Source organism: Gobio gobio, assembly GCF_949357685.1.
Source record: "Gobio gobio genome assembly, chromosome: 21".
Lineage (NCBI taxonomy): Eukaryota > Metazoa > Chordata > Actinopteri > Cypriniformes > Gobionidae > Gobio > Gobio gobio.
In genome coordinates, this window is record NC_137117.1 from 31,278,229 (window position 1) to 31,291,668 (window position 13,440).

Consider the following 13,440-nt stretch of genomic DNA (forward strand, 5'->3'; position numbering starts at 1 on the left):
GCTGATAGAAGGTCAGCTGACGTCCTGTGGTGCTCCGTTTTTGTTGCAATCTGTGATCGCTGCGCTCAGGAGTTTGGGCCAAGTCCCTGTGTGTCCAGCGCTGATAGCATTGACCTAAGAAATCACCACATCTGATTTACGCTCCCACAGTGGAATTACAAAAGCAGGCTGGTTATCTGCACACCAGCTCGTCTTATTGAATTAAACAAGCCTCCCTCGTTTTTTTGCCCTCCCCAGCATATAGATGGAAAAGAGAGATTGGTTCCGGAAATATACAAGAGTCTGAGTTTATGAGTTTACAGCATGAAATGAGAAATGAAAGAAAGAAAAACACAGCAGACAAAACAGTCCCAGATCTATTTGTTGTGTAGGGAGGAATACGTGAAACTTTGCAAGATTCCTCCCAAAGTCGTGTCTTATCGTGAGGCTGCATCATAAATCGTGCCACCCTCTGCTTATATCAAAAAATCTATGTATTGTTCGTATTTCAGCCATTACTTAACTAGCATACTGAGATAAAACACGAAAAAATATCAGGAGAATTAACCACCCAGGGTTGAGCGCCAGTTCATTAAACACTTGAACTCCGTTTTACTGTGGCCTAATATTTGCCGGACTTGTTTTAATAGTAATAGTAATAATTGCTTTGAAATAATGATTGATAGGTTTAATGTTGAAGTGTCATATGAGGCGAACAGCTGCCAAGTGTTTAAAGGTGTGGTGCACATTCTTAGTGTATATATAACAATATTATGATACTAATTGCAAGTTTGTGGTTAGCAAGATGTGGTTAACATAACCCAGAAACCTCTGATTTCAAGACAAGGCGGAATAGAGGATATAGTGACATATCGCAATAGGACATATAGTGAATTTAAATAGTCAAAAAAAATGGTTTAAAAATGTTTTACAGGAAATCTACAAAAAAACTAAATATAATTTAACATAACTATATAACATTATGTTACACCTAAAAAGGACTTTTTTTAAGACCAGGTAGAAATAGTTAATGTAACAAATGCATGGTGCCACATTTTACAGTGTTTTTTATACCAAATTTGACACAAATATAATACATATTTTCCTACATTTTTAAATAATACAATCCTGATGAAAAATGTCTATGTATATTTTCAGCATTTTACATTGTTACATTGTATACATTTGTATAATGTTCACAAAATATATAAAGTAAATGCTTATACACAGTTTAAAGCTGCACTATGTAACATGTTTGCAGTAAAATATCCAAAAACCACTAGGCCAGTGTTATATATTTTGTTCAGTTGAGTACTTACAATATCCCAAATGTTTCCAACTATTTTTAAGTCGTGAGAAAATTGCTATTTTAACCAAGGAACCGGGACGTGTGAGGGAGTCGCCTGTCAATGGCGTCATATCTGTGTTACCCTCGGTTTCCGGTTTTATTTTTCAGAAATGCTTTACTCTCACTGCAGTGTGCAACAAGTGTCATAGCAGCCGCCGAGTGAAAGCACAGAGTCACGTCATAACATAATTTTCAACACACTCAGATGTATCTAATATGATAAACAGAGCTGTGTTACCTCATACTCATGACCGGAAAAGCGGAAATGGCGCCGGCGACTGTGGCATAATAAAAGTCCCGTCAGCGACTATGCCATAATAACGGTCCCGCTGCTCGTGAGGCATGTGTTCCACTCATCTTCCCACAACACTCAGTCCTGCTCTTCTTCATACTACAGTAACGTTAATAATCACATCCATGGCATGAACATGATTTCTGCCCAAGTCCTGTTCCGGTTCTTTTCCACCGACTGTGAGCTGAAGACCACGTCTCAAGATTCTGCGCAAAAACCTGGCGTCATCAAACTACGTCTTTGTTTTGAATAGGCGACCTCTAGTGGATGGAAATGTTACATAGTGCAGCTTTAAGAAAAAAGTGACATGAGCCTTATCAATTATGTGATTTCATAAAATTTTAATTCTTGAACTGTTCGACCTCATATTGCAACCTAGTAGCTGCAGAATAATACAATCTGTCAAATTAATACGAAATTAGCATCACGTAAAAAAAAATCACATTTAAAATGAATTAAATCTGCATTTTTCAGGACTCATTTATAGCACAACACAGTTTTTAGTTTTCCTATTATGTTTTCCTTTTGCGTTCCCTCGTCCACCAGGTCGACCTGATAGTAGCTGTAGACTAAATTCCTCACCCATTTAACGGCTCTTATAGTTTGTCATTTAGCCCGGTTTGAACCCACAGTTCAGGGTTCTAATCACTCTCACACACAACATCTATGGTTTTGCTTCCCAAAGCCGTTTTCATCCCTCTCTGTCTCTGTGACACAGCCACAGCGCTGAATACACTGCACTTCCGTCTGCCTGTTCCCGCACCGCAACTGCACTGTCAGCGAGTGGATATTCTTAGACCCAAACCCGGGCGCTAATCAGCCTCACTAGCCTAGCATTGTTTATCTGTGTGAGATGACTTTGATTCCTTATTCTGTTCCTTCAGAAAAAAAAAGATTTATTTAAATAAATAGCTCTGACTTCCTTTGTCTCAAGCCAAGTCACTATCATAACATGACCGGTCAGAGGGCCAGAGGAAGGTAATGGGGAGATGGAGCGCGGCTGCAGGCTGCAGATAGAAGAGGTGTACCCTGGGAAAGTGACCTATGCTCCGCCACACCTCAAAACTCTGTAAGACACTCATATATGATTATTAAACATAAGGGAAAGAGAGAGAGACTGACAGGCAAGGCTTAATTTAGTCACTTCCTAACCGAGGGCTCCAGCAGTTTTGTCCTCAGATTACTCAGACAGGATCATCAGACAGGAATGTGGAAGACAGACCAATAGAGAGAGAAATGTGATGTGATGTCTGTAGCATCGTTAAAAATAGTTCAACTTTGGAAATAAAATGGACATTCTTAAAGACTCCATTCAATCATATTCATTATTTTGTAGCTTTTAATCAGTGTTTATTGAGGCCATCTGCACATGCTAGTGTAATCCTAAAAGCTGAAAAAAGTCACTTCTCTTCCAGAAAAAATAGTGCAAAATTGATGACTCATCCTGCACAAAACAGATTTTTTGTCCAATCAGATGCTCTATAGCATGAGAATGCCCCGCCCCTAAAGCACCTGTAACAGACTAGCAAAAATAGTCATGTACCTGATTTAGTTTGAGGTCTGGGAATTATTTTTTTTTTTAGAAAAAAGTATCTTATGCTCACCAAGGCTGCATTTTATTTGATGAAAAATACAGTAAAGACTATAAGAATATAAAATAAGTGTTTTCTATTTAAATATATATTAAACATTTATTTTATTCCTGTGATGGCAAAGTTGTATTTTCAGCATCATTACTCCAGTCTTCAGTGTCACATGATCCTTCAGAACTCATTCTTATTATTATCTTATTATTGTAAATGTAAAAAAAAAAAAGTTGCACTGCTTCATATTTTTGTGGAAACCGTGACACTTTTTTTCAGGAGTCTTTGATTAAAGAGAAAGTCCAAAATAATGTATTTCTACGTCAGATTACGGAAGTAAAATGGATTATGAAGGCTGATTCATGCTGGTTTAAAATGAAGCCATTTTTTTGCTGTTCTCAATCTTTCGGTAATGATAGTTTTTAAAAAAAGGCTAGATTTGCAAGACGTAAATATACTTCCAAATACATAATTTTCCTCACATCAATATCATAATGATAAATGTCTGCTAAATTAATAAATGTAAGTCATAAAGAGTATGGCTGGAGTAAATGTTAATGAATATCTGTGTGGGGAAGTGTTATTGTATGGATATCAATTGTTTCGGTGTGTGTGTGAGAATATTGTTCACATGGGGGATTCCCAAACATAGCTGCTTCCATCCATCAGGACTAACTTCCCTTCATCAAGCGGTAGAAAATAGAGCATGAATGTTTCATAAAACCTTTGCCACTAGCACACACACACACAAGCCCTCATATTTGGACCTACTTCAACATATTCATCAATAATCAAAGCACACACAAACACACACTCATTAACAGAGTCTTTGTTCATACAAATGCCTGTATTTGTGTATTGGTGTGTGTGTGTGTGTGTGTGTGTGTGTGGTATTGTGTCTGTGTGTGTCCTCCCCCCGTACAGTAAATAGAGAAATAAAAGATGAGAGAGTGTTGTGAAGTTCTCCTCCTCTAGCCGCTGAGTCTGGAGTCTTGGCCAAATTTCCGCTGTGGTGTAGGTGTGGTGCCCGTCTCTCGTTCTTTCACATAGACACAGAGACAGCGGCAGACAGCGTTAAAGTGGGAGTGCTGTCGCTCTCGACGGGCAGGAGTCCAGCAAGCTGCCACGCCAAACTGGGCACCTCCAGAAGAGGACCCGAGGGGTCGGGCGGGTCAAAGGTCAGCTGTTCTTTCTTTTCCTCAGCATTCCCTCTCTTTCTCTCCTGCGGTATCTCTCGATCTTATCAGGTCCCGTCACGACGGCCCGCAGGAACATCCCTGACTTCCTGTTTCTGGAGGTGGTGGGGCGGCAGGAGGTGGACTGGAGGAATGGTGAGACGGCCACACACACATTTACTGTGAGAATGTCCAGGGGGGAATGCGGAGCAGACAGCCAGGCGAAGACCACTGTCACGTAGCCAACTTTCACCATCTAAGAGAGGGAGAGACCTTCCCGTCCACACGGCCCACACAATATTTGCCGGTAAATCACTGACGCAGCAGAAGAGTGTATGTGTGAGAGTGTATTTATTTACATTTAAGTTATATCACAAACATGCCATGCCAGATCTAATAGGCAGTGTGAAATATATGTTAAACCTTTTTACTTTTCCAGCTGCCTTTTTAGTGAGTTACCAAAGAAATATGCCACAGGAGGCAGTGTGATACAGTGATTTTACCAAGACTAAAGGGGGTTTTAAGCACAACACTTTCATCATGATAAACATTTTTCTGGCAAGTAATTAGATTAAAAAAAAGTGTATTTCAGCCCCCACTAAAAAAATATAAAGAAAATTATATTTTGCATAAAAAATAAACCTACTACAGCATGTTTCAGACTATTGATTTATTTTTGTCCATTTTTTTTTTTACCAATTATTTAGCATATTTCCTTTACCAACCTTTAATGTAATGGAAGTAGTGCCAGATATTTTATTTCCGTATTGTGAAGTACATCCGACATTTAAAATGACTTAAAGGTGCACTATGTAACTTTTCCATCCACTAGAGGTTGCCTATTCAAAACAAAGGCATGTTATGAGTTGAAGCGCAGAATTTCGGGACATGTGGTCTTCACCTCAAAGCCAGGGGAAAATAATCGGGATAGGAAATCATGTTCATGGATGTGATTATTAATGTTACTGTAGAATGAAGAAGAGCAGGACCGAGTGTTGTGGGAGGTGAGCAAGGCCGCAGGAGCGATTTTTAATAAGATGAACGCACACACGCCTCGCGAACAGCGGGACTTTTATTATGCCACAGTCGCCTGCGCTATTTCCGCTTTTCCGGTCATGAGTATGAGGTAGCGCAGCTCTGTTTATCATATTAGATACATCTGAGTGTGTTGAAAATTATGTTATGACGTTACTCTGTTCGTTCACTCGGCGGCTGCTATGACACTTGTTGCACACTGCAGTGAGAGTCCCAAACAGAAATAAGATTATTTTTCTCACCCCACTGGCAGATAATTTAGCTTGTTTTAAGCAAAAACTCACTTTTATTTAGATTTTTTCCCCCAGAAAACAAGAAAAAATATCTTATGTAATTTTACTTATCTAGTAAATACATCTTGATTTAAGAATTTTTTGTAATATTTGGACTGGAAACAAGAAAAAATACTAAATAAGAAGAGCATTTTTTGCAGTGTAGCATTTTCATTGCTCTGCCTCTCCATTTTTAAACACAAAAATGTGTTCTCTGTCAATTGCCCTTTAACTCACCTGACTGCATTAATGCACACCAATGACAGTAATTTTAGGCTCAGATCATGTAGAAAAAAACTTCTAAAGGTAACTGCACATTGGCATCTGCAAATTTCCCTTTTTACACCCATAACCCTCTCTGCATAACGGCTCTCTCATCTTCCCAAAGGCAAATGCCAGGGCCATTATATTTCAGAAAATAATGACAAGTCCTCGTAGATGAAACAATAAAAAGCCTCCTGTGGCCTTTTGTGGCCTGTTCCTGAGCTGCCAACTGTACTAATGGAGCTGAATCCACTTCACATACACATAAAACTCCATTTCCCTCTCAGTGCGATTCTGTGCGACCTGAACTCTCAAGCCTCACCTTGCATTTATTCATAGAGTCGAGAATATGATGTAGTGCTCAATGGGGGGAGAAATTGGCTGAACGCAGCCGTCTAAGACTGGATGAATTGCATAGGTGTGGAGACAAGAAACCACAAGACTAATTTGTGGTTTTCACATGGACGTTTAAATGTGGTTACTTCACATTCTTATAAGGTAAATCAAAAGCCAACTTTACATTTTATACACATGCACTTGTGTACATTTAGTTTTAAACACATGCGTGGTGTGTAAGGGTAAGAGTGAAGGTCTTTAACTTTCACATCCTCTTGAGTTAGATGAGGTTAAGTGATTGTGTTCAACTGTTGTTGACCGTGACCCTTTTCAAAGGAGAGAGGCAGGACAACATCCCATCTCATTAAGAGGTCGACCTGGCCCGACCAACGTTCAGTGTTTCTTCTATTTTTATAATTATCAGGAGTGATGGAGATTGGTCTACTCTCTTTCACATCATTGGCAAACATAACTACCTTTTATATTCTCATTTTCACTCGCGTGAAGTTAATGAAGCTCATTGTGAAGTGTAAAGTTCATTGTAATCGCAGCTGTTTAATGCCTCCTCCTATGCTGCATTTTTTCACTAACAGCTGTGGAATAAATGCCGGAGTCACCCAGAGCACAGCAGTGATTTCAGCTCATTAGACTATAACAATAATGTTTAGATGAGCAATAAAAATACTTACGTGTTTGCATATAAACCCAGACAAGGAATAAAACCTGAGTATGAATTTTTAGTTTTTAAAAAGTTATTTTGACATTAAAAAAATATCATAAAAAAATGTCCCTACATTTTTCCACAATAAACAGGAGGCAGGTAACGCATTACATGTAACTAGAGGGTAGTAACCATAGACTGTAAAAAAATATGGACGTAGTGTCCGTGACGTCACCCATAGGTTTCTGAAGAGAGTTTTTGAAGCCTAAAGTGCGGCCATTGCCATCTTGGCAGTTGTCATGAAGGGCAAAATTAGCTGTATAGACCAAAACCACAATTTTTACCAGACTGTAAACATGTTTTTTTTTTTCTGCTGTAAAGTTGGGCATTTTAACATGGGGCTCAATGAGATTCTGCTCCCTTCTGGAGCCTGTTCCTAGTGGCCAGTCGATGAATTGCAAGTCACTTCCGTATTGGCTTCAAGAGAAACTGGGGGAGGTTGGCTTGGTAGTAATGCATTACAAGTAACTTGAGTTACGTGCGAGTGTGATCAGATTACTTTTCTCAAGTAAAGTAACGCTTTACTTTTAAATTTACAACAAAATATCGGAGTTACTTTTTTAAATAAGTAACACAAGTTAATTTCTTTTCCCACTTATTGACCGGCAGCGCTCTTGTCCCCATGTTAAAATAAACCCCTGGAGTCGTTGTGTGTAAACATGATGGTTATTAGTTCTACACTAAATGTGATCAGGCATTTACTCATCTCACTTACACAAAAAGGATTCAGTATTCCTCAAAATGAATGAAAATCAGAATACGCAAACCTCCAATAATTAAATGTTAAATAAAACAAATATTTTAAGCATTTAATCTCATTTTATTGACCACTATACTTGCTGCTGACCTTTGATGATTCAGTTAAACCATAAGCAAAAATGACTTTAGATTTTTTTGTTTTTATTCATCAAGTTAAAGTTTTTCTTCTGCCATCCAGAATGGCAGCACAGCTGAAAGGTTATTCTACTGTATACAGGAGCGAATTTGCAGTTCCTTCAGCCTTATTATTTACATTTTTGGTTTGAAAGGGCCTTTATATTGGCCCCAAAATATATCTTTTATGGAAGAAAAAACAACAACAAAAAACGAGCACAGCCCAGGTGAGAAAAAGTAACACAAATACATATATATATATATATATATATATATATATATATATATATATATATATATATATATATATATATATATATATATATATATATATATATATATATATTTTTTTTTTTTTTTTTTTTTTAAAGAGTAATGCAATTAGTTACTTTTTTTAAGGGAGTAACGCTATAGTGTAATGCATTCATTTTAAAAGTCACTTCAGAGAATAGAGAACATAAATCACTAAACGGCTCTGAAGTACAACCTGAAACAACAATACTATATAAAACTGTATAAAACACTCATACACTGCTCATATAAATAAGCTACACTGTAGCTCATTACCTAAAAAATGATATGCTGCTTGATTATCCGGTTTTACTCAAGTCATGTATATTATTTAATGTGACTAAATGAACTAGACTATATTGGGTTACACCAATGTAAGTAATTTTAAAGGGTCACATATGATAGAACAAATTTTTCTAGGGTAAAACTGCATGTTTTCACTTTTTATAGTGTATTTTAAATAAATTATGGGTTGACCACAAATATTTAGCTGTGAAAACTGTCTATAAATCACTTTAAGTATAGTTATTTCATGCTACCAAGAAACCAGAGAGCAGGCTTTGCTTTATATTCAGGGCAAAGGCTGCATGCATCCAAAATGGTTGTATTACATTAGTATGTGCATGTATGTTGGGTTTATGTGTTTTTCTTCACTTTGTGTTAACTGGCATATATTTACATCCACGCTCATTGTTACAAGTTGTTAACACTCAAGTGCACTGCTTTCTTTGTGGTCCCGGCCCCCACGTACAAACAGGGTTTGTGTGTGTGCGCGCGCAAGTGTGTTATGATTTAGTGTATGTGCCCTATATGAGTGTGTGTACAGCAGGCCTAAAACAATGGCCCTCTCAGATTACATCTCTCTGTCTGTGGAGGCTGTAAAGGGGGGCTGGAGAACTCCCACTGGCTATCCCTCCCGCCTCTTCTGTTTGGGCCAATGCTCTGATTGGCTCAGGCCACGTATATATTTACAGCATGGGTTCACCAAAACTCACTACAACTTTCAAACTCAGCACATGAACTATATACCGTCTGGAGGGCAGGAGTTACAAAACACTAACATCTGTGGGATTTTATACTTCTGAAACATCCAAAGCAAAGCCTTTTCTAACTTTTCCCTTTTTTTTCTTGCTTGTTTTATGATTAGTTTCATTTGTGTTACTGGTCAGTCTGTATTTAAAGTAACTTAAAGTAGCATAAAGGCATCCTGGTGTTCCTTCTATCCAAAGACAACAGCTTGCTTTAACCGTGGTGGTCTTGCTGGAATGAATATATCTGAGTCTAGTTGCTGTCAAGAGGCCAGTTCTCAGCCCAGCCAGGTCGTGGAGCGCGGGACATGGGGTGACTCCTCCAGCACTCCGGGCCCTGACCGGGGACATGGTTTTGACCGCAGCCGGACCACAGAGCTGGCGCCGGTGCCCGGCTCTGGAACGCGGACGGGGTCCCGGATCGGAGGGGCAACAGCTGAGGCCAGGACGGGAAGCCCGGACTCAACCCGCCCTGGAGCTCTGACCTTGGGCTCCGGTGAGGGGAAATCAGGGGGGGAGTCGAGGATCAGGAGGCCGATGAATGCCTTCATGGTGTGGGCAAAAGATGAGCGCAAACGTCTGGCCCTCCAGAACCCAGACCTGCATAACGCCGTGCTCAGTAAGATGCTGGGTAAGACATTCGCTATGCATCATGGGGGTTAAGCTGGGGTCATACTAGTACTTCGGCAGGGTGCGATGTCACGGACGTAGCATATTTGAAAAGGGGTGTTTTAAAGTCAGGTTAAGAGTTTACAAAAATATTGTGTTTTCTAATTATTCAAATTAGTAACAAATACAAAATTGAAATAATAAAAATACAAAGTTTGTTAGATTAGACTTTATTTTAAGGTGTCCTTGTTACGGTGTGATTATAGATTAAAGTACTGAGTAATATTAATTAACAACATGTATTTACTTTAGGGTTAATTGCATGTAACTATGCATAATTTGCAGTTATTACTACAGTAAGTATGTGTAACATATGTAATAAGGATGCTGTAAAATACAGTGTTAGCTGTTAGGTTAATCTGTGGTTAATAGAGGAATCATTTTTTGTCTTGGTCTTGAGATAAATACATATTATACTACTTGACGTTGAACCGAGTCAACTAAACATGACCACATTATCACTTAAAATTTTAGAAAAGGGCCATAAAACGAAGGGCATAGAGAATATATTAATTTAAACATGATCATTTTTGTATTTATTGTTAAAATGATACTAGTGTTGCCCAAAATCACGTCCCAATTCGCATCCTGCTACTTTTTCTACAATCAAGCTGTTTCGTGGTTTAATCTAACTACAAGCTAACTATTATAATCATGCGTAAAACCTACTTGCATTCAGTTTATTACTCTAAAACTGAAATTAACATGCAGGTCAGAATTATAGATGAGAAAACAAGCCTTGGGCTCAAATGAAATGGAAGTCATTTAAAAAAGTTTGCGAATCTTGCACAATATTTGTATTTGGCTGTTTCTCGGGGAGACGTTTTGATGTCCTTGTTTTTTGAAATGTAGCAGGGCTGCGGCAGACACACAAGCTGCCGATTGTCTGCAGCCAGTGACCCATTAATAATCCAAATACTACAACCCAGCCCTGTGTGCCCAGCACCAGTTACATGTAATGATTCGCTCATGTCACACACGTTTGTCAGCTTGTGTTATGTACATCTATTTTCACCAAAAACAAACGCTGCTGCAAACAAAATCATGGTGACAGCTCTTTGAAAAATTTGTGCATGATTATATTTGTATATTGATTCCAGGGAGCTAAATTAAATACTTTTTTATAAATACTCTGACTCTATAACCCGGGGCTTGATTGTTTCTGTATTAAATTAGAGCAATTTAAAGTAGAGCAAAAAAATCATATTTATAAACCACTAAAACAAAAACAGTGGACATGACTCCTGAAGCACTAACACTGATTGGATGATGTTTTTAGGTCAGTCCTGGAAGGCTCTGAGCACACTAGACAAGCGTCCATTTGTGGAGGAAGCCGAACGGCTCCGCTTGCAGCACCTCCAGGATCACCCGAACTACAAGTACCGCCCTCGCCGCAAGAAACAGCCCAAGAAGATGAAACGAGTGGAACCGGGTCTGCTCCTCCAAGGCCTGGCCCACGGGGATGCTTACTCGCCGCACCGCCATGCCCATCATCTGCTGCCCCCTCTGGGACACTTCCGAGACCTCCACCACTCTGGAGCTCCAGAGCTGGAGAGTTTCGGCCTGCCGACGCCGGAGATGTCCCCGCTAGACGTGTTGGAGGAGGGAGGTGGAGATTCTGTGTTTTTCCCCCCTCACATGCAGGAAGATGTGGGTCTGACTTCATGGATAAACTACCACCAGCATCCAAACCATCAGACTGGCCACCACCCTCACCACAACTCCCATAACCTCCAGCATTCCCACCCACACCTCAACCAGAAGTCTCCTCTGGCCTGCCACCCACTGCAGGAGAAATGCCTGGTGGTCGAGTCCACGAACCCTAACGTTCTCTACCCCAACATGAGCCTCCCAGAATCCTCCAAGGCTCCTCACACTCCCACACCTGCAGGCTATTACGGTCAGATATACGGGAGCAGTCAGCCCCAACCCGCCTTCACCTCTCATCTGGGCCAGCTGTCTCCGCCGCCAGAGACCTCGGCGGTGGCTCAGGTCGCTCCGCCGTCTCTGGACGCTGTGGATCAGCTGGGACCCTCGGCTGAGTTCTGGGGTGAAGTGGACAGGATTGAGTTTGACCAATACCTGAGCGCGAGCAGGACTCGATTGAGCAGGAACGCCCCTTGCGAGGAGAGCAGTGCTTTGATATCAGCCCTGTCCGACGCCAGCAGCGCCGTCTACTACAGCGCATGCATAACGGGATAAAAAAAAACTGCGATCTCCACGCAGACCTGAAGTCTGGTGCACATATGAGTCTCAGATCTTTTGAATTATTCGAGTTACCTTCTTCAGGGAATCATCTTGCCCGGTTTCACAAATCACTGGAGGTTACTGAACTCTATACATGTCAAGGATGGTTCTCACAGTATAGACTTCACTAAATTGCATTTCACAGTATGACTAGTCATTTCTGGTCTTGATAACCTGTACTTTCTGAGACTGTGGTCGAATCGAACCGATAATTTTGCTGACTCCATCCAGCTACTGTATGCTTACGGTCTCAAATGAGGGTACTGGGACGTGGAAGTCAAGAATGTGAATATTTTGGCTATATATACATATGTCTTTCTATTTGCTTTTTATATTGTTTCTATTTTTATAGACATTTTATATAAGGTTGTATGAAAATATGTTTTGCACTGGGTATGTGAAAACCACTCAAAACTCTTTTATACTGCACTTAACATCTTTCAAATCCACTTTTCCATGACCAAAAGTATTTCGATCTATTGGCGACTAATTTATCGTGCATTCTTCCCTTTTGTGTGGCTGAATATATTCAAATTGGGCATTTCATGTGGACATGAGATTTTGTAATCCTCTTAGCACTCGAGGAACATGCTGAGTTGGTAATAACTCTCCCCCTTTTGGTAATAATTATCTTCAAATAAAAAGAGTTTGCAATAAAAAATGTCTCAGAGCTATTAAATCAAAGCAATTAAATTGAAAACACACAATTGTACATAGCATTTCACTAACACACTTTCCCACACCACAGAGTGCATGCGCTTAGATGTTGTTTTTTCTTCTTAAAAACAGTTTTAATTTAAAAACATTGTATTACACATCGAAATGTATCAATGCATTTTTTCGCAAAATAAAGTTGTCACTAAATGCTGGGTGGTTGTCAAAATCATTACACTTGCATTAGGTACATATTTGCCTGATTTATGTAAAATGGTGATGTGGCTGCAATTGTTGTTGCCTTTTGAGAGAAACAGAGAGCGAGAGCATGCGGGGCCGCAATGTTTAAGTTGTAATCCAGTCTCGTCTCTCTGATTCCCTCCTCCAAGATTTTTGATCAGCCACAAAATGAGTTTGGCTCTTTAAGCTATTTTTTCCCCTAAAACCACGGACAAAAAGAAAACATTTTCGACTGAGGAGAACAAAACTGAAACTGTCTTCTCTTATGTCTCCATACAAAAAAATGCAGCTCTGAGATTAAAGAAATGCTCCCTCATGTTGATTCATTCAATACTTGAGAACAAAAAGATTGATATAAGAGTGCTTTTCAAGAGGGAAATTAGTCTTTCCAAAGCATTTACATTTCAGGCAGGATGCCTAGTGTGTGTGTTCT

General features: G+C 39.6%; 2 protein-coding genes across 2 annotated transcripts in view; one reads left to right on the forward strand and one right to left on the reverse strand.

Moving 5' to 3' along the window:
* Positions 1-13,440, reverse strand: part of tcea2 (transcription elongation factor A (SII), 2) — a 774,534-nt gene that overhangs the window by 39,873 nt on the left and 721,221 nt on the right. The window lies entirely within an intron of this gene.
* Positions 9,160-12,982, forward strand: sox18 (SRY-box transcription factor 18). Its single transcript, XM_079801988.1, has 2 exons — positions 9,160-9,828; positions 11,146-12,982. The coding sequence occupies exons 1-2, from the start codon at positions 9,435-9,437 to the stop codon at positions 12,066-12,068; spliced, it is 1,317 nt and encodes a 438-aa protein (XP_079658114.1). The 5' UTR covers positions 9,160-9,434; the 3' UTR covers positions 12,069-12,982.